The 22,525-nt window shown below is 40.6% G+C and overlaps 1 protein-coding gene across 1 annotated transcript in view; it reads right to left on the reverse strand.

The window, feature by feature from the left end:
* ERH3 (P-loop containing nucleoside triphosphate hydrolases superfamily protein) overlaps positions 1-22,525 on the reverse strand; it is a 79,233-nt gene that overhangs the window by 11,231 nt on the left and 45,477 nt on the right. The window contains exons 2-3 of the mRNA XM_086523394.1: positions 16,570-17,068; positions 15,954-16,154 (exon numbers count right to left, since the gene is read on the reverse strand). Coding sequence (XP_086379520.1) covers positions 15,954-16,154; positions 16,570-17,068 — 700 coding nt within the window. The remainder of the gene's footprint in view (positions 1-15,953; positions 16,155-16,569; positions 17,069-22,525) is intronic.

Consider the following 22,525-nt stretch of genomic DNA (forward strand, 5'->3'; position numbering starts at 1 on the left):
TTTAGGGCTGAAATCTGTGTTTTTTTATCTGCTGAATTTCAAAACTGTTTCGGTGGCTGAAAATGACTGTTTTGGCTGCGTTTTCGAGGGCTGAAAATGGAGTTCTTCTGCAATGCTTCTAGGGCTGAATCTACTACCGATCTGAAGGCTGAAAACGCTGCTGCATTTGCTTCAAAACAGGCTGAAAATGGAAACACTGAACTGCTTTGCTACAGATTGGCTACAAACCAAAAACACTGGTTGTCTTCTACTGCCAAGGGCTGAATACCAAAAACGCTGCTGTTCTTCTCTAGCGTTAGTAGAAAACGCTGGCTATCTGGGGGAGATGGTGACCATGGGAAAAACGCCAGGGATCTGCTGCTGACGATGGTGTGCAAAAACGCTACACAAGCTGGTGGTGATGGCGATGATACAACTTAGAAAACGTTGGGGCTGATGTGTCTATGGCGAGGATGGAGGAACCAAACTCCAAGGGGTTACTGCTTGGCGTTCTACTGAGAAGGTGCCTGTTGAGCATATGCTCCTGCTGCCTCTTCTGTCAGAAAGTGCTAACTTGGGTTTGCTTATATATTAACTTAGCAAAATTGCCCTACCTACTTTTGTTGGAAAGTCACTTGAAAATAATAAGTGAAAAATGCAAAAAATAGGGAAAATAGGCTAAATGCACTCGAAAATTCCCCTGACTGAATCTGATGGATTCTGAAGGGAATACTGATGATCATGCTGTGTGCAACCAGAGGATATGCATCTACACTAAGTGACTGGCCATGCACGGTCTACGAATAGACTCACAAAAGTGCCAGATCACTTCTAATCTAGACTTGACTGGACTGACTGAACCCTGATCATGATGTAGCTTGTCCACGGACACATAGGACTGGATGTGTCACATGATAGACTATTCCCCCGCAGGGACGCAGACAAGCTCTTATGGCTGCACTCTATTTCCACCGCGGTGTTCACTGCCTCTGCATAGCCTTCACGAATACAAGAGCAAGAAATCGTAGAGAGATAGATAGATAGATAGATTTAATTATCGTCCACAAAGGTCAGATATGACCATGGGACCAAAACAAAACATTACATTCGTTCTTCTGAGGTGAAGGCGTTAGATACACATCAAATAGGGACTGAGGGTCCTTTAGGGGGTAAAGGGAAAAAGAGAAAGGATAAGAAACAAAATCTAAAGGGGGTCAAGTGGAGGGGGAGTTGGCTTGGGAGTTTGAAACTCTTGGACGATGGCTTTACCGCCACAGTAGACTGCCCATTTACCTTGTTTACGAGCTTCATGCATCTTCTTGCGCTCGCTTGCTCTAAGCTTGAGTTGATTTGTGGTCAATTTCTCGGCAACCCAAAGCTTTGTCCCCTTGAGACGGTGGGATTGTTGTAGCAAGCTCGTCCGTTCTTCTTTGTTCTTGAAAGTGAGGACGCATTGACCAAGTGGTACACACCTATGTGTGTCGTTGATCCAAGAGACAGTATCAAGCTCAGTGTTAATTGGTTGAAGAATGTTGTTGAGCTTGGTGATGGTGTGTCCTCTTCGGTGCACCATGGTGGGGAGAACCCTCCAATCCTAATCTTGAGAGCAAGGGATTTTTGGAGCCGGCATTCTCGTAAGGCTGCTTGTATTTCATTATCAATCTTCTCATGTGCTACTTCATGGGCTTCTTTCTAAGCTGCCATGATAGTCTCATTGAGAAAAGCATCAACTTCGTGTGCTTTTGTTAACAGAGTTTCTTTCTCCTTTGCTTGCATCTTCTCAAGCTTACTCAAATGTTGTTTGAGTTCCGCATTTTCCGAAATAAGCTCTTAGATCTGAGCCTCTATGATCGTGATCCTTGCATCTTGGCTAGTAGCGGGGTCCTTAGGCGCAGCTGCCACCACAAGAAAACTCTTGCGAGTGTTGGACATTGGTGTGTTGAAGGAGGACATTGAGGCTTCTCGACTCTGTTATGTGGACAGGTCTGCACAAGGCTAGGGCAAATTGACTTGTACTCGCAACGGCTATGGGAACAAAAGCCACCTTACATTTGAATAAGGAAGCTCAAGATGGGTAGCGGGTCTGTGGCTGGCCGAGACAGACGGGGGTCTACAACTCGTTGAACCCAGGACTGGCAACTCACCCAAGACTGGCGAGTTGCTGCTGTTGACGACGTTCCAAACGCCGAGGCAAGGATAGTGTAAGGTCTCCAACCCGCCTATACCGTGATCGGGATGGGATCCTTGACAGGTCTCTAGGCCTTATAAAACTCGGAGTCTCTAGACAAGAAAAATCCAAGGAATAAACCTTTGCCATTGACAATGGCTTGGGTCTATAGCCTTAGAAGAAGACCTAGTCCTGTCTCACAGCGGAAACGGGATAACATACTAACAATCCCAAAAGTCTTTCGGCCCTATAACTTCCACATATTGGGCTAAGGTATCCTCAACCAACACTTTTTTCCCTCTAACAGATGTGAGGGCACAGCCGTTGGTGGACTCCTAAACATTTTAGTGCGCAGGGATGGATAGTTACCTGACTAATCAGGTCCACCCGTCCATGATTGACAACCTTAGTCAATCCCCACTTACCACCCCGCACTCACATATGATTCATTTATCTTACTATCACATTGTTTTAAACATTTAAAATAATGGTTTCTTTTAACTTTTCGTCACAGTAATTCCTTGAATCAATTATTAAAGACAGCATTGAAAGCATTCTTTTAGAAAAGAGACATCTTTAAACTTAAGACAGGGTACTGTCAATCAAAACATTATCCATAATAACCATGACCAGTACTCTTCTTGTCTCAAGACCACCTAAGGGTGAAAAACGGCACCCATTCCTTATTCAAATCCGGAGTGGATAAACCCCCCACCCAAGGTTCCAAGTGCCCATACACCAAACCAGTTGCCCATACAACCGGGCGGCTCCCCTAGGATAAAAAACGGTATCCTAACTTATATAGAAACATCAAGACATGACACGGAGTAGAAACTCATCGTTCATGGGGGTAACCGACTTATCAGTGGCTAGAAAGCCAATCATTATCATCAATTTATATCAAGGAGTCGGAGGTGTCTTGAGACAAGCTGTCTTAAGGATGATCAAACATATCTTTCCTAATTCAACTAGTTTTAACCCAAACAATTCTTTCCTACATTATAAACAAATGCACGCTGAAAGTTACCTTCTGTTTTCAACCAGTTTATCCTTCTTACGTATGCAATGCTAACTAATTACAGACTTAATTGAATAATGGGAAACCCACCTGGGATTGATTGGTCATCTGTTGTTGCGTTGGCGCTGAAGACTCTCCTCCGTAGGCCTACTACTAGGCCCAGCTTCGTCGTCATGCGATGCCCTAGTTCGTTTTGGAGCTACGTTCTCATCATCAGATGTAGGATTTGCTCGGGTCCTTTTTGGTATCATAACTTCTTATCCTTATAAAAAGGACGTCTAATTATTAGGTAAATAGTTCAAAATCTAAACTTAACATTTGTATTTAACCGTAACCCATCCAAGGTTAAATTTATAGTCTTAATTGGTAAATTCTTGACCTAATAATTTCTTATTTGTCTATATAAGCATGATAACTTCTTCCACCGCTTCCCTAAGGGTTTTCTAAGCTCTTCTAACTTTCTTATAATTTTCTATATCTTTTTCCTAATTTTCCTATCAACTTTTAAGCTAATAATTTACTTATTTTGGGCTTAATATTTATTGTATTTAATTTCTCTTAAAGATTTCATTTCCTTAACTTGATATCATAGGTTTGCACTTACCATAATTTTTCTAAAAACTTTTAACCACAAAGTCTATTTATTTTAATTAATCATTTGCTCAAAATAAGACTCTTGGTCAATTATGATTTACTAACCTCACTAATTAACTATGGTATAATTACCACAAGTAGATAAGGATATTTTTGACCTCTGATAATTATCTTATTATTTTCCAACTTAGTTATATAATTTCCATCTTCAATTTTCAACTAAAAATAGTGTAATTTGACTTAGATAAATATCTATACTACTTTTCTAACCTTGAAATAATTATCGCGGCCTCTTTACCCTATAAGATAGCTCTGTTAAATAGCATGTAATCATATAGCATGATTTACTAATTTCCATCTTCAATTTTTAGCTAAAAATAGTGTAATTTGACTTAGATAAATATCTATACTACTTTTCTAACCTTGTCATAATTATCACGGCCTCTTTACCCTATAATATAGCTCTGATAAATAGCATGTAATCATATAGCATGATTTACTAATTTCCATCTTTAGTTTTTAGCTAAAAATAGTGTAATTTGACTTAGATAAATATCTATACTACTTTTTTAACCTTGTCATAATTATCACAATCTCTTTACCCTATAATATAGCTCTGATAAATAAGATGTAATCATATAGCATGATTTACTAATTTCCCTCTTTAGTTTTTAGCTAAAAATAGACTAATTTGACTTAGATAAATATCTATACTACTTTTCTAACCTTGACATAATTATCACGGCCTCTCTATCCTATAATATAGCTCTGATAAATAGGATGTAATCATATAGCATGATTTACTAATTTCCCTCTTTAGTTTTTAGCTAAACATAGAGTAATTTGACTTAGATAAATATCTATACTACTTTTCTAACCTTGACATAATTATCACGGTCTCTTTACCCTATAATATAGCTCTCATAAATAGGATATAATCATATAACATGATTTACTATATTTCCTCTTTAGTTTACCCCTAAAAATAGCGTAATTCCACTAAGATAATTAGTTAAACTAATTATCTGAGATTAGCAAAATTATCACAGGTTATCTAACATCTAATAAACCTCTAAAAATTTAACTCAATTCAATTTGAATCTATTTACTAATTTCCCTTATTTAAATTGCTCAAAAAATAGAGTAATTCTGCCTAATTAATTAGCTACATTAATTATCTGAGCTTCTCCTAATTATCACGGATTCTTTAACACCTAATTAACTACTGATAAATATATCACAGCAATTGAATTCAATTTACTAATTTCTCCTATTTAAATTTCTCAAAACATAGAGTAATTCTGTCTAATTAATTAGCTAGATTCATTATTTGAGCTTCTCTTAATTATCATGGATTCTTTAATACCTAATTAACCACTGATAAATATATCACAGCAATTGAAATCAATTTACTAATTTTCCCCATTTAAAGTTCTCAAAAAACAGAGTAATTCTGCCTAAGTAATTAGCTAGATTAATTATCTGAGCATCTCCTAATTACCACGAGTTCCTTAACACCTAATTAACCACTGATAAATATATCAAAGTAATTGAATTTAATTAACTAATTTCCCCTATTTAAATTTCTCAAAAAACAGAGTATTTCTGCTAAAGAAATTAGCTAGATTAATTTTCTGAGCTTCTCCTAAGTATCACGGATTCCTTTACACCTAATTAATCCTTGATAATTATATCATAGCATTTGAAATCTATTTACTAATTTCCCCTATTTAAATTGTTCAAAAAACAGGGTATTTCTATCAAAGTAATTAGCTAGATTAATTTTCTGAGCTTCTCCTAATTCTCACGGGTTTTTAAACACCTAATTAACTACTGATAATTATATCATAGCATTTGAATTTCATTTACTAATTTCTCCTATTTAAATTGTTCAAAAAACAGGATATTTCTACTAACTTAATTAGCTAGGTTAATTTTCTGAGCTTCTCCTAATTATCACGAGTTCTTGAACACCTAATTAACCACTGATAAATACATCACAACATTTGAAATCATTTTACTAATTTCCCCTATTTAAATTGCTCAAAAAATAGGATATTTTCGCTAAAATAATTATCTAGATTAACTTTCTAAGCTTTTCCTAATTATCACGGGTTCTTAAACACCTAATTAACCACTGATAATTATATCACCTCATTTGAAATTCATTTACTAATTTTCCCTATTAAAATTGTTAAAAAAAAACAGAGTAATTATGCTTAATTAATTAGGAAAACTTCTCAGAAAATTATAGGATAATTTTTCTAGATTAATATTTGTCTAATGCATCCCTGATATATAATTCAACTTAATCTAATCCTAATAATTATTTTTCCCATTAATTCATGGTTAATTTGGATAATTTCCGCCTTAATATGATAGGATAAATAATCAGCTTAGTATTACTATGCTTAATAATAATAATCAACAGAGATTAATTAATTTAAAGAGGTTTAAGAAGCAGGCATAGATCTAATCTTTGATTTATTAGCAATTTATCTTAATCTAACATTGCTAATTAAGAAGGATTAGGTTAATTACCGTTAGGGTTAATCAATTAGAGATTAAACTCTAATGATTTTCTGCGGAGTCTTCTCTCTAGATGAGAGATAGAGTAGCAAGGCTCCGAGTCTCTGTAAAATGTGAAGCTAAGGATCCTATTTATAGTTTTCTGGCACTCATAAGCTCTCACCGGCTGAAAAAGGCAGTTGCTTGAAGTTCAAGCAGCCCCCAGCAAGTCAAAAAACAACCCTTGCTGCTAAATGAGTCCCTGACAGGTCAGTGATGACCCTCCATTACCTGCCAGCTTTTAAAATATCAATTATGCTATATTTTGACCTATTTTTTACTTAATTGGTAAATATCTTGTAAATATCTAGGAGGCCTTTAATAAAGTCATTGCTTAAATGATTACTGCAACCCTTCAATTTTACCTATTTTACTCAATTCACATTGTAAACTTCCAGGGGTCATAACTATGCCAGTTTTTATCGGAATTCAATTCTGAAAATTTCTAGCCCGGGGTTTACTGTGCTTAAGATTCCAAAAATACCAATATTTGCCATGGTCGGACAATTCTACATTGCTTGAAGCGTAAATTGACGTTTAATTGCACTTCAAATACTCAAGAGAATTAGAGGGAGCGAGAAAACTTGACACTTCATTGGGGACCAGAAGATGGGCTGGTCCCCCCCATAAAGAGAATATCTTTATTACTAAGGGAGAATCTTTACAAGCACAGGAACAGGGCATACGCCCGTCCTCTATTATTTCTTCTGTTCTGTTCTGACTACTGACTGAGAAAGTGTTTCCACTTTCTTACTGCTTAAGGGATTTCCCCTCTTCTGCGAGACTCGTTGGAAGCTCTCGAAAAGAGAGTCTATGACACACGTATTTTTCCTGAGCCTAAAATCTAAGGCTACTGCTTACCCCTTTCTGAAGACCCGATTTCCCAATCACTACGGCTTCAGGGTAATTTCTCCTAAGGTCCCTCTGAGGTATTGTGGCCGACATTTAGGCTCACATGAGGCCTTAGAACTGCTAGATCTATTCTGGTGTGCACACAACTAATTAGATAATTCTTTTTTCGTAAATAAATTAATTATTTACAAAGTCTGACTTAGTTACATCCCTCTTGGTTCTAAACAGTTGACCTCAACTGTAGAGCGTCAACATAACTGTGCAAGATGTCAGGGTAGTCCTTGAGATCGGACTCAGTCATCCACGTTGCATCTAAAGGAGTGTAATTCTTGAACTTGACTAAATACTTTCGATGTAGACTCCCCGACTTGAGTTGTCTCTCCGAGTGGTGGATTATCTGTTCAGGTTGAAGGATTTCCTCAGTCTCTTCGACTTCAGGAGGATCTTCTTGTACGGGCACCACTGGAGGAGGTCCAACATAGGATCGGAGGAGACTGACATGAAAAGCATTATGGATTCGCCAATTATAAGGTAAATCCAATCTGAAAGTCACATCATTGACTTTATCTGTAATTTTGAAAGGGCCGTAGAATCTGTGGGAAAGTTTGACAACTTTCCCTTTGCCGACCCGCTTTTTCAATCTAGCTTTCTCAAAATGAAGCAGGACATACTGTCCTTTTTCAAGATTGAGATTCCTTCTGTGCTTGTCTGCTTTTCTCTTCTGTTGCTCTTGAGTACGAAGAATCCCTTGCTGTACTTGTTGATGGACAATATCAATATTGCGCACAAATTCATCTGCGGCGAAGATGTTTTCTTTGGTCACCATAATAGGAAGTAAGAGTGGCTTCCCGTAAATAATTTCGAAGGGGGCTTTACCAGTTGAGGAATGTATGGTATTATTATACGCAAACTCAACTATTGATAGTACTGTTCCCATTCGGATTGTCGTTCCGAAACATAGCACTTGAGGAGATCTAAAACAGTGGCATTAGCGATTTCGCTTTGACCATCTGTTTGAGGATGATAAGCTGAGGAAAAATCAAGCTTAGTTCCCAAGTTTTCAAACAATGCCTGCCAAAATAGACTAGTCATGCGGGGATCTCTATCACTGACAATAGTCTTTGGCAATCCATGGTGTTAAAAAATCTGAGCTAGAAATATTCTAGCCATGTGATCAGCTTTGATCGTCTTTTTTACTGGAAGAAAATGTGCTTGCTTACTGAACCTGTCTACTATAGTCCAGATTGCATCATTTCCATTCTTGGATCTAGGAAGATCCGTAATAAAATCCATGGCAATACTTTCCCATGGCGTGTTAGGCACAAGGAGCCGCTGAAGCTTGCCATAAACTTTATGTCTGTCATATTTCACTTTTTGGCATACTAAACACTCACGTACATGTTTTTCAATGTCCGCACGGAGTGTTGGCCAAAAGAAATACCTTTCGAGGGCACTAGTGGTGGAAGCAATTCCCCGATGCTCGGCATAAGGAGAATTATGTGCTTCATCCATCACCTTTTGTCGTAAGGGCTGAGCTATGCATATTGCTTGTTGACGATAGAGTGTATTATCCCTGATACAATAAGGTGGCTTTGAATGACCAGCTTGAAGATCTGCCCAAATTGTGGCGAAGTCTGGATCTTGAGGATACATCTCGCTGAGAGATTCTAGTTCCTCATGATAAATTGTTGTTAGTGCATTGATCTTTGGACGCCTGGAGAGAGCATCTGCAACTGCATTCTTCGTTCCACAAGTGTGTAAAATCTGAAAATGAAACATTGAAAGAAAGTTGGCCCATCTTATCTGCTTTTCTGATAACTTTCTTTGTGTGAGGAAGTAGCGAAGACTTTGATGATCTGTCTTGATAATAAAATCAGCTCCTAATAGATAGTGTTTCCAAATGGAAAGAGCATGAATTACTGCCATTAGCTCTTTCTCGTATATGGAGACATGCAACTCTGCATCTTTAAGGCGCCGACTTTCATAGGCTATCGCGTGACCCTCTTGGTTCAAAACTGCTCCTACACAATCTCCAGATGCATCGCAGTATACCTCGAAAGGTTTGCGAAGATCAGGGACGGTGAGAACAGGTCCGTGACTGAGTAGATACTTAAGTTTTTTGAAAGCTTATTTTTGTCCAGACCCCCAATGGAATGGAATCCGCTTCTTTGTCAGGTCATGGAGGGGACCTGCTATCGCGGCAAAAGCTCGAATGAAACGCCGATAATAAGAACAGAGGCCAAGAAAACTTCATACATCATGTACTGTAGTTGGCGTAGGCCATTCTACAACTGCTTGAATCTTATCAGGGTCCATTCTCACCTGGTTGTGAGATACTATATGGCCCAAATAGTGGATTTCTTTTAGAAAGAACTCACTCTTCTTAGCATTCACAAATAATTTGTGTTTGCGTAATTCTTCAAACACTAAGGCGAGATGCTTATAGTGTTCGTCTTCCGTCTCTGAGAAGATTAAGACGTCATCAAAGAAAACGCCTGTAAAGCTTCTGCATGAGTGGAAGATTCTATCCATCATTCTGTTGAATGTAGCTGGTGCATTAGTGAGCCCAAAAGGCATCACTAGAAATTCATACAACCCGAAGGTTGTTCTAAATAAAGTCTTATGCACATCCTGAGGAGCTATGCGGATTTGATGATAACCGCTCTTCAAGTCTATACGACTATAGACACTGGCTCCTTGTAACTTATCAAGAATGTCGGCAATCCGAGGGATTGGAAATCGATTCTTGATTGTGATCTTGTTTAGAGATCTATAGTCTATGCACATGCGGAATGTGCCATCCTTTTTCTGTACTAGCAAGACAGGTGAACAATATGGAGAAGTACTAGGCCTTATTAAGCCCTTCTCCAAAAGTTCGTTAACATGCTTGAGAATTTCCTCTTGCTGCATTAGACTAACTCGATAAGGGGGCTGATTTGGAGGAGAACTTCCTGGGATCAAATCAATTGTATGATCCTCAGGTCGCGAAGGTGGGAGTTCATTTGGAAGTTCATCTGCAAAACAATCTTTATATCTTTCTATTAACTTAAGTCTTTTTTGCTCTAAAGAGGAAGAAAGTTGTGAAACAGACACATCTCTCTCTCTTGCAAAAATCAAGTACGCTGAAACACACTTTTTCATTTCTTTCTTGATGGCAATGTGATTGGCGATAGGAATACGTCAATCACCTGCATCTGCAAGTACAAGATACTCCTTTCCTTTATAAGCAAAAGATAAGGTTTTCTGAACATAGTCAGGAATGGGATGCATCTTGTAGTGCCAAGGCATTCCCAAGATAACATCGCATCCTTCAAGTGAAGCTAGTAAGAAAGACTCTTGATCCTTGTAGTCGTCGACCTTTAGATTCAACTTCCCTATGATTGGAGTAGAGTTTGAGTTCTGCCCTTTGAAAGCAGATTGGGCTTGAATAGAGACTCCAAAACGATTGGGCTGCAAGTTCAGGTCGTCAGCTAGCTTAGTAGAGATGAAGTTGTCTGTACTACCAGGGTCAAATAAAATAAGAGCCCGCTGGTTGTTGATACTACCCCATGCTTTGAGAAGAGCTCTTTCTTTTCCATCCTTGGTTGTATTTCCCTGTACATCTAGGACTGCATTGGAAGAGGGTGGTTGTGGAGGTTTGGTAGGACAGTCACCCTTCATATGACCAACTTGTCCGCACTTGAAGCATCTTCCTTCACTAATGTATGTTCGCAACTCAGCAGGAGAGAGATATCTCCCTTTCTTGGGCTGATTTGGCTTTGCTTCTGCTTCGGAGGCGGTTCTTTTCTTCTTTTGAGAAGAAGTAGAAGAGGTAGGCTGCTCATGGAGAGCCTTCTGCTTAGCATGGTAAGTGCTTTGCTCCATCTTCCTGGGAGTACCCTTGTCATGTATTCCATCAGCTATGCGGGCTGATTCCATAAGTATCTGCAAGTTACCTCGAGGGTAAAGCTTCATAGCCTTTTGCAAGGCTTCATGCAAACCTGCTTCAAACTTGCGCATCTTCTCCGAATCGTCAATCTTCTTGAATGGAGTGACTTTCAAGAGAACGTCCCAAAACCTATCCACATAGCGTGGAACAGTTTCGTTCTCTCACTGTGAAAGTCAATCCCATTCTTTCTTTACCTCTTCCTCATAATCTGGAGGAAGAAACTGTGCGTAGAACTCCTTCTTGAAAGCGGTCCAATCTTGGGGTTTGCGATCTTCCAGGATAAGGGTTAACCACCAATTGCTGGCGGTGCCTTTCAGGTACAAACTGACATGGCGAAGCTTGGATCTTTCCTTGAAATTCCCTTCTGCAATGCAACTTCAAATTGGCGGATGAAAGCCAAAGCTTTGTCATTATCACGCTGTCCATTGTAGGTGTCGAATTTCACATCTTTATCTCCCGACTTCAATGTTTTCTACTTGTGGTGTTTCTTCTTATGGTGCTCCTTCTTTCGATGCTTAGACTCCTTGGGGACGGGAGTCCTTTCCCTTGAATGTACTTGCTGCGACGGATCGTCGAGAAACATGTCTTCCGGAGAAACTATGTCTTCCAGATCCTTCATGAAAGAGAACTGAGGGGAATCAGGGACATCCTGCTCTTGAACTTTTGGATTAAACCGCCCATGACGTTCTCGAGATTTCTTCTGCCTCTCGTGCATGCGGGAAGTTTCAATCAAAGGATCTTTTCTTGGTTGTGGCGCCTTTGGGTTCTGCGGGATTTCTCCCGACCCCATCGGCATTTTCTCCTTCCCTTTTTCAAGAGTATGGAGAATCTTTTGGACTTCTGGATGGGAGAGAGCTTTCTGCAACTCTTCCACCTGCTGTTGAAGGAGAGAGAACTCTATCTCGCGTCCTCCCATTTCTGCAGTCTGCCAAGAGTTGTCAATCCCTTCAGGAAGAGAGAGAGGACCTTGCTCTGATACCGCTGTCACAAAAATACGGAAGCGTAAATTGACGTTTAATTGCACTTCAAATACTCAAGAGAATTAGAGGGAGCGAGAAAACTTGACACTTCATTGGGGACCAGAAGATGGGCTGGCCCCCCCCCATAAAGAGAATATCTTTATTACTAAGGGAGAATCTTTACAAGCACAGGAACGGGACATACGCCCGTCCTCTATTATTTCTTCTGTTCTGTTCTGACTACTGACTGAGAAAGTGTTTCCACTTTCTTACTGCTTAAGGGATTTCCCCTCTTCTGCGAGACTCGTTGGAAGCTCTCGAAAAGAGAGTCTATCTTCCCAAACAGCTCATCGGAAGCTCTCACAGAGGAGAGTCCATCTTCCGTTATGTCTTGCCTTCATGCTCATTCATTCATGCATCGAACACAAAAGAGAAACAAGCAAAATGCACACGCACATGCTTGCTGTAATTTTCTGCACATAACCTGAAATTCTTACCTGTGCACACCCCTACGCCGAAACAGAGGTCTTCTTCGCGATGGAATCGCGCCAAACTTGATGTAGACTTAGGATAAGGAGAGAGAAGAGAATTTCTATGGCTGATCTGCTGAAAACAGCCCTAATCGAGGTGATTAGGGGCTGAAAACAGAGAATTACAGCAACCGCACTCTGCTAAGAGAGCGTCTACGGCCACTTCTCGCGATGAAACTTCACCAGAAGGTGTCTATGACTGTGAGATTCCTTGTTCTTGACAATGGGAGCACAAGGCTACCACATATGTCGCAAGGGGCTGCTCTCAAGCTTCAATGGAGGGCTCCACCGCGTAGAGCACGCTCACATTAGGGGGGGTAGGTGCACTGCCAGCCCTGAAAATGGGAGAGGGGGGCTCCTAAATAGCCATCAGGGAGAGGGGGCGCTACGAAGAGAGAGAGGGTGAGAGTGAGAGTGAGAGAGAGTTAGTTTGCATTGGTAAGTGTGCCACTTGGCACACTTACTTTAAAAACTTAAAAACCATTCAACTTTTGACTTTAAAAACTTCTAGCTCATTAATTAAAAATGTGCAACTAACTAACAAATGCTACCAATGATTCTTTTATGAGAACACCAAAGGTCTGCCGGCGCAATGCCGCACGGGCACTGCACCGCCTTTACCTGTTCACACTTGTTCGGCCGCCCGCTCGGACACGGACCGTTAAATTTAATTTCACGAAACTTACCCTAAGGCTTTATTAGCTTTATTAGCCTTAGGGTCACTGTTCTAAGGACCCCATCTCATTCATGTGCTTGTACTGACGCGCGTATTTTTCCTGAGCCTAAAATCTGAGGCTACTGCTTACCCCTTTCTGAAGACCCGATTTCCCAATCACTAGGGCTTCAGGGTAATTTCTGCTAAGGTCCCTCTGAGGTGTTGTGGCCCGCATTTAGGCTCACATGAGGCCTTAGAACTGCTAGGTCTATTCTGGTGTGCACACAACTAATTAGATAATTCTTTTTTCGTAAATAAATTAATTATTTACAAAGTCTGACTTAGTTACATAACCTCACCAAACAGGTGCGTTTTCAGCGTTGTCTATGCACTGTAGATTGACCGTTTTTCAGCCATACGGACGTCAGAACCATTGGGAACAGTGCCCCACTGGGAGAGGACACTTCGGGGACTTTTTAGGGCTGAAAACAGGGCCAAAACCAATAAATACAATGTCCTGAATTTACTGTTTTTGGGCAGGAATCAGAGGGTTTATGCCAATGGAAGTGAGTTCCAGCAGGGGAATTGGTTTCGCGCAAGTTTTGGGGCTGTTATACTGCTGAAATTTAGCCAAAACAATTGGTATTTAACTGGATACAAGTAAAGGATTCTCAGGACTCTACTTTGTAATTTACCCTCTCAAAGTATAAAGAAATACCGAAAGGGCGCCAATTTTGGGGCCTCAGGTTGTCGACGTCTGCTCGAGGCATTCTAGCTTCCGAGCCGTGTGTGTACTTAAGTGTTAATTCCCGTCGCAGGTTTCCTTTGCACGTTCTCTCTATGTGTGTCAAAAGTAAAGTATTTCGGGTGAAAGCCAAAGCCTACCACCCACGGGCCGATTTCACTTGGCCATAGTGTCAGATGATGTTTTACATTGACTCTCGACACTCTGCAAATCCCTAAAGTCAGGTTTGTGTATATCTACTCTCAATTTGTGGTCATTTCAAGGTTATATCTACTTGATGGTGATTCGTGAATTGTTTACAATTTTTACATGATGTATTTGATGTTCTAATGTTAGAACGTAGGTTTACATGACTTGTACTTGGCACATCTCATGTCATATATGATCACATCTAAGCTTTATGTATGTATGACGTTTCAAATAGGCGTTTCGAGTGGGTCTACATTTTGTTTTCCCCTTGTCAAAGCATGAAACATTTTGCCCTTGAACATGGCGTTTCGGGCTGAAATGTTTCACGACTAAAACGTTTCGCAGTTACGTTGTTCAAGAATAGACAGTTTGTGGGCACCTACTTTGATGACATCATTGTTTTCTACAAACCCGAAGTAGAAGATTGAGAGCATTTGTTGCAAGTGTTCAAGGCGCTCAGGGAAATCAAATTGGTGAAAACTTAGAAGAAGAGCAAGTTCTTTCTACCAAAATACACTTTCCGAGACACATTGTTTCGTCCAAGGGAGTTAGCATGTGCCATGGATCAAGCTACAGTGGCAGCTATTCGTGGATTGTGATTGGCCTGCACTAAGGAGTGTACATGATGTGAGAAGCTTTTTGGACTTAGTGTTCTTACTATAGGCGGTTCATCAAACAGTTTGCGAAGACTGCTTCGCCATTTTATACCCTAAGTGGTACCATTCACCTGGGACCTTCACAGATTGCAGATTTGAGAGACTCAAGCAAAAGTTGACTAATAGCCACTATTGATATTACCAGATTTGAAGAAATGTTCTCAGGTTGTCTATGATTACTGTGGAAGCAGTTTGGGTGCAATCTTGATGTAAGAAAGCCATGTCATAGCTTATGAGAGCCACATGTTGTCAAAACCAGAGAAGGTTGCACTTATTTATGAAGAGCTCTTAGCACTTATTCATGCTTCGACTCAAAGGAAGCATTATTTGCTCAAGGTAGACTTTACAATGTACACGGATCATCATGATTTCAGATATTTCTTGTCCCAAAACAAGGAGTCACAAAACACATGAGATGGGCGACATCAAGTCTCAATTTCATTTTCAGATAGTGTACTTGAAGGAAAGATGAATATGGTACCTTATGCGTTGTCTCGCAAACCACAAATATCCGGAGTTAAATCAATGCATCACCAAGATTTTCATGCCATGCAAGAGGAGTATGCTACAAACCCGGATTTTGGTGAGATATTCGATAGGGTTCAGAGTGGGGAGACAGTTTTAGGGTATTCTCTAAAGGACGGGTATTTGACTCGAAAGACCACAATGTGTGACACGTGGTTTGAAGCAGAAGCCACAGCTAAAGAAGGATGTGGATGAGTTTGAGCGTACTTGTTTGGTACATCAGTGATTTAGCAAACAAGGTCATGTTGTAACAGTCAAGAATACAATGAAGGCCGATCATTTGACAAACCTGGTTGCCCCGCGCATTTTTGGTCGAGTCGCATGAGATGTCTTAAGTCTATTAAGACCCTATATTTACCGCTGCCACGATATCTAAGAGAGCACGTGACTATGATTGAGAATATTCCATACTTGAGGAGACCTTGCGGCATCAGATTTGGATACAAATAGAGGCATTTATTGGAAATGAAACCACTAAGTTCACAAAACGTACCATCCACGAGCTTAACTGCAGTATTGCTACTAAATTCACAAAACCCAATATCTATGTGTTGAACTGCAACACTGACTATGGCGAAAGATCCATACCTGAAAGTATTCTGGTATCCACAGTGGTAGCACCACAGCTTCTTCCAATAGTCTCTTTGCCTCAGACAGTCCAGCAATGTCATCCCACCTTACGCCAGGACTTGTTTCCAAAACATCCCTCTCGAGCATTTCAGCTAGCTCTTGATCAGGGCCTTCATATCGACCTTTTCTTGATTTTCCATCTTCGTCGTCTGCTCCACCCTTCTCACCCACAAATACAAGAAAACGACAGTAAGAAATAACAGACTAGTCACTATCTCCAATTGGAACAACATGAACACGGCAGCTTGCTTAACCAGAACCATATAAAAGCTCATCCTGCCGAGGTCTAAGTAGACACTGAACAATCCTTATACCAACTATACATTTTCAGTGTCTGCTGAAAAAGAAAAATGAAAATGACTGAACCCAAAACAATACATTTTGTTTACAAGAAAAAGCAGTCGGCACGTGTAATTGTAGAGATCTGGCTGCAGCACTGCTAGAAAAATGCTGTAATCAGTATGTGAGTGATCTTTCAGGTTCGAACATGTTATGTGTTCCAATCTAAAAAATTGTTTCTTCGAAAACATGAATTATAGAGGAGGGGAAGAAAAAAACTGTGTGGTAATATTACCATTGAATCTCTCTTTCCTGGAGTCTTGCCCGATGATTTTTTTGCTCCCTGAGCAGTGCTGTTTCCCACACGCGAACCTGGCCTACTAGAAGGGCCAGATGTGGTTTTGGATCCTCGTCCAGAAGCAGCTGTACCACCTCTACGCGACCATGAAGATCCTCTATTATCTCCATCTTGGATACCACGCCGTCCAGTATTCATCTGGCCTGCTTTTGTAGGCCTTCGACTGCCATACTGCTGCTGAGGATCCCTACCAGGAGCTCGCCACACATCAGGATCATCAGGAATCCCAGGTGAATTAGGGAATTCATCCACTGGTGTAAACATAAAGGGCTTAGAAGAGATGTGAGGGGACACGGGTCGAAATGCACCAGAACCATCCTTAAAGGCTTGCCTTTCTGCATCCAACTGCTTCACGGCTTCCACCTCCTCTGCCAAATCTTTTTTGCACTTCAGCCACTTAGTGCGTATTAAAGGATCTTCTACTGTGTTTAAATGCCTGCCATAAATGCAAGAAGGATAATAAGTGGGTTAACCTTAGATTTATAGAGCTGACAAAATCAGAAACAGCCTAATCAGCAATATTTTTACAGAAGCTGATACATTAGAAAACCATTTGATATTGAGTTTTGTTTAAAAGAACGATTATAAGACTGTGAAAAGCATAAATTTTGATGTGTATGAAGAGTATCCTATAACTAATGAGTCAATGATCATAGCCGTATGAAATCTTAATAGTCAAAGAGGTCCACACTCATACTTAGCCTCGATGAGGTCCAATCAATTCAGGAACCAGAAATCCCGCCAGAAATGGCTCAGATGCCACGGAGCCAGCAAGCCCTTTTCACGCTCCCAAGAAATAGCAAATACTTAAATCGTTAAACATGGTCCAGTTTGGTACTTTCCAGGAAATTGCAGTATACTCGACTGAAATGTCCCACCAACTGGCCGCCAAATTAAGCTAATAGACATAACTAGCATGAGCAATCTAAAGGTCTATGTCTTGGTTTCTTCTAAGTTCTGGATATAATCGGCATACAAACTGTAAATTCATCTGTACTACGTATATCGCACACAAAGAAACTTCATAAAGAAGGTGATGTGTGGTGACAACCATCTTTAAAAATGTGTAGAATAAAGAGAGCTCATGATGTGTAGTGTCATTACAAACTTCATGTATGCCCATTTAGATAAGCTAGAGAGAAAAAGAGAGAGAAGCTTGATCGGACTAATCCCGAGGAGGGTGAATTATCTACCCGATAAAAGCATCTCAAATTAGAGGAGAGAGCTTAACAAGCCCGATCACTCTCTAGTCCTTGGCCTCCAAACTCTAGTACTTTCTTCTTGCCTGCTGATTTTCTCTCTTTCTTGCTCATCCTATTTTTTCTCTATCTACATCAGCTCTTGCTGACCTCTCTCTAGGTGCTTTTGTTTTAGAGATCGTTGAAGAAGACTAGAAGTGCATAGTGGCTGCTTTTTTGGGTGCCTCTTTTTGAGGCTGAACTAGTGTTTTTTGGCTTTTACAATAAAGTGGGACTACGAAATGTATAATGCATTCCATAGAGTAATTTTCCAACAAAAGTTGACAAAGCTTTCGGCGCTTGTATACTTGCATTGTGCAATAATTGGAGTCCAAGGTAAAGATGTTTCACCTCCTGTCTCCTGGTGGCTCCGATATCTCCCAAGAGAAGATTGGAGTGAGGGCTATTTTGTGGTTGTGCCCAGCTGTATGCAAGGTAGATGTACAGACTCCAAGATTAGAGGATGAAGTAATTCAGATTGGGGTGGAGATCCACGTTCACGACATTTGACCACAAGTTACACCATTTCATTGCATCAGGCGCAATTTTATGGAGAAATAAGAAGCAACCTATTCTTGCTCTATCTTCGTAAGAACCAGAGTATCGTGCTGCTTACAATTTCATGGAGCAATAAGAAACAGCCTACTATTGCTCTATCTTCCACAAAACCAGAGTATCATGCTACTTGCAGTCTTATATGTGGGTCGATTTGGCCCACAAAGAGGGTAAGTGTTATGGCTGCGGTGAGCACGGGCACATCGAGGTGTCCAAGGAACGAACCAAGGGAACCAGCCGATAGTTCATCAGAGAGTTTCAAAGAATCTGCATGAAATGCCAATGGACAGCAAGGCCACGAAAGCAACCAACAGGTCCACGGCACAAGAAACGGAATAGGAAAGGTAAGCTAGGTCCACCGATCATTTGGTCAAGGGCAAGATTTTATGGGTGTCGATGCAACGTGGACAGGGAAGAAGAACTTCACATATTCTCTTCAATTTTGAGATGTACCTTTAGGCTTTTGGATAGCTGCACGAGGGCATCCATTCCACTCCCTTGTGACAGGTTGCCTAGATTGAATAAAGTCACTAATTTCTCCTTGAGATTTTATAGATACCGATGGTCTGACAGTATTCTGCGGAATGACTTAATGAAAGATGAACATTGAACTGGAAATTTCCTTGATTGAATTGATTACATGTGCTCTTTCATGTGTGTATTGTTAGAATAATGTAAAGAAAGATGAAAAGTCTGCAACATTTTATCTTATGAATGATTTGATGAACTTAGTCCATCTAGACTTCTATTACAGATCAAGAAAACCTAGATATGATGGCTAAGTAAATGTGATTCTAGAGCATCGAGATTTCTATCTGGATGAGATGACTGGATCCTGTTGTGAGTGCATCAAGAGTTCCATAAGGATGAGATGGCTACACATAGATCTAGGTGCATTAAGAGTTCTCGACTAAATAGGTTGAAAGTTTGCACCTCGGTGTTCAGTGTGAACTAATTGTTTGATTTGTGAACTACATGCTCTATGAATGTGATGTCTTGTGGGAATGGTCATGGACATGGTTTGCTTGAAATGTGTGCAACTATATAAATCTAATAGTGACAAGATTTAGTGGATCAAGACATCCATGAAAAGATAAGCAAGGTCTAGATGTGATTGCTAAATAGTGTGTCAAGATGCAGCACTCAAGGACAACCCTCTTTTTGTTCCGCAAAAAGCGTTGACATGTTGACGTGGCTGTTGTACGGATTTCCGTCTTTTGCGTTCGCTGCTTTTTACGACAACTTTTAGGACAGTTGCTTTTGAGTTTGACTGCTTTTGGGGCTCTACTTTTGAGGCATCCCTTGTAGGAATAAATAGACCCTAGGGGCGTCACTATACAGAGCATCTAGACGCAGAGTCTGAGATGCAAAGGTTCCCCGGGTGTTGTACTTTGCTCAAGCATTAATATAAAAATAAATACCGAAAGGGGCGTCAGATTTTGAGGCGAATACCTCTGGGCACGGAACTACTGGTATCAGAGCACAGCCAATTTCTCTTCTATCGAGAAATTTGATCCTCTTACCGCGACACACATGGATTCAAAAGACAAATCCTGCAAGAATCAAACGAACCCACCCAACAACTTCGGATCGGGTGAAAGTACAGAAGATTCGAACGGATCACTAGATCAAGAGTACGGACCTCCACAGCCTATGTAGTATCAATTGATGGAGATGCAGCGTCGACAACATGTTGATAATTGTGCAAAGCAGATGCTTCAATTTGCAAAAGATCCCCAATATGCTAAATTTTTGACCCGGAGCTGTTAGAGGACGAACTGCCCAATTCTTCAAAGCGTACATGCTTCTTCTGTTTAACTGCATCCGCAAAAGAGGATTTTCAGCCAAGATAACCAGGGTATTCAGTTCCCTTGTGCGTTTCTTCAGCTGCCTCTTCTTTGCCCCCAAAAGTTGGTTGACTCGTCTTTCGACAACGTCCTGAAGTTCATCTTCAGTAAATATTCATGGGACATGAGGTTTCTTGAGGGCTGACTTTATTGGGGAATCTATGTCTTTCTGTCAATGGGAATGCACCGAAAAGGGCAAGAAACGACGAAAGAACCAAAGATTGGGAAAGAACAAGAAGCAAGCCAAGAAAAGTGGATCTCGACACTTTTCTGACAGTTCTGATAAGGATTCAACTTCTTTTGAGAGTTCGGACTTTTACAGAGTTCGGATTCAACTTCTTTTGAGAGTTAGCACTTTTACAGAGCTAACCAATATGATTTTCTCGAAGACAAAGGCATAAAGACCAAGGAATTCAAAGAGGGTGGACAAGCAATAAAGTTTGAAACCTTTTTAGGGCCTCAAGATGCTCCTAAGGCTTTAACCTTTCAACAGTTTGGCGTAGCATTTTTTGGAGGCCGATGTAGAAAGCACTCCAAGATTAGACAAGTAGCATCATTTTTGAAAGGCAATGCACGGACATGGTGGTCCACTCTTCTGTTAAGAAAAGAAGCACCGACGAAGTGGCTGAAGTTCAAGACTCTTTATTTCTTCATGGCTCACTCAAGAACACAAATGAGACGTGATTACTGACTGGAATCATCTTCGGATGGTCAAGGCAGAAACTTTAGATACTTACTGTGAGAGATTTTGGGATGTTTTTCCACCTCCTTCATCCTTTAAGAAGATCACTTTCAAGCAGTAAATCGAGCAATTCTGTTGTGGACTGCCCAAAGAGATACGAGACTACTGCTTGTTACAAAAGTTTGAGTCTACACAGCAGTTGATGGGACATGCTAAGCAAGGCCTTGCTATGCATACGGGTAACTTGACTTATCCATGAGACAAACCTTCAACAAGTCATAACAGAAGCAAACGACAGAAAGATACACGACTTCAACTAACATAAGAACAGAAAGACGAATGACATATATCTGCATGATGCCCCAAAAAGGCACAAGAATGAGAATGGTTGACAGATTGAAAATAGAACTGGACGAGGAGATACTCGTTCCAAAATAGATATTAGATAGAAAAGTTCAGATGAACTAGCATTATTTTGCTTTGTGAATTTATGAATGAATAATTTTGAAGTAGGATTTTTTGAAGATGACTTTGATTTACGTATAAAACTAATGTTTTATGGAAGATCCTGCTATTTGTGAACAGATAACAGGATTGAGAATCAGATGACGATGATTCGGAGCAATGGCAGTGTCACGTGACACATCCAACCCTATGTGTCCGTGGACAAGCTACAGCATGATCAGGGTTCAATCAGTCCAGTCAGTCTAGATTAGAAGTGATCTGGCACTTTTTGTGAGTCCATTCGTAGACCGTGCATGTCCAGTCACTTAGCATAGATACATATCCTCTAGTTGCACACAGCATGATCAGGGGAATTTTCCAGTGCATTTAGCCTATTTTCCCTATTTTTGACATTTCACTTATTATTTTTAAGTGACTTTCCAATAAAAGTAGGTAGGGCAATTTTGCTAAGTTTGTATATAAGCAAACCCAAGTTAGCACTAAATGCAGAAGAGGCAGCAGAAGCTCCCCGCTCAACAGGCACCTTCTCAGCAAGAACCATCAAGGACCCATCAGACTTGGCGTTTCCCACCATCAACACTAGCGTTTTGGTCTACATCGTCACCATCCCCCCTAGCCCTGGCGTTTCCAGCCTTGATCATCGCCAGCATACCCAGATCCCCTAGCGTTTTACTAACGCTACAAGAGCAGTTCCCAAATTTGCCTATCGTTTTGCTAGCATTTCCAGATCTGCCAACGTTTTTGGTTTTCAGCCCATTCCGCAGCAGATGGTCAGCATTTTCAGCCTTCATAGACAACAGCAGATGCAGCCCTAGCCTCATGCAGAAGATCCCTAATTTCAGCCCTCAAAAACGCAGCCAAAACAATCATTTTCAGCCACCGAAAACAGTCCCAGATTTCAGCCCCTAGCGTTTTTGGATAGCAATTAGAAGACCACAGATTTCAGCCCTAAAGTCGTCGTCGTCATCACCGACATAGTCCCACGTTGCATCAGTCCATTGCATCGTCATTGTACCACTTTGTGCAATCAATAAGTAGACCACTCTCACCGTTGAGAGTGGGGCCTTCGGAGGAAGGTTTTACAACGTCTCTGGTGTCGTATCTCT

The sequence above is a fragment of the Adiantum capillus-veneris genome, chromosome 11 (assembly GCF_014529385.1).
Source record: "Adiantum capillus-veneris isolate H3 chromosome 11, ASM1452938v2, whole genome shotgun sequence".
Lineage (NCBI taxonomy): Eukaryota > Viridiplantae > Streptophyta > Polypodiopsida > Polypodiales > Pteridaceae > Adiantum > Adiantum capillus-veneris.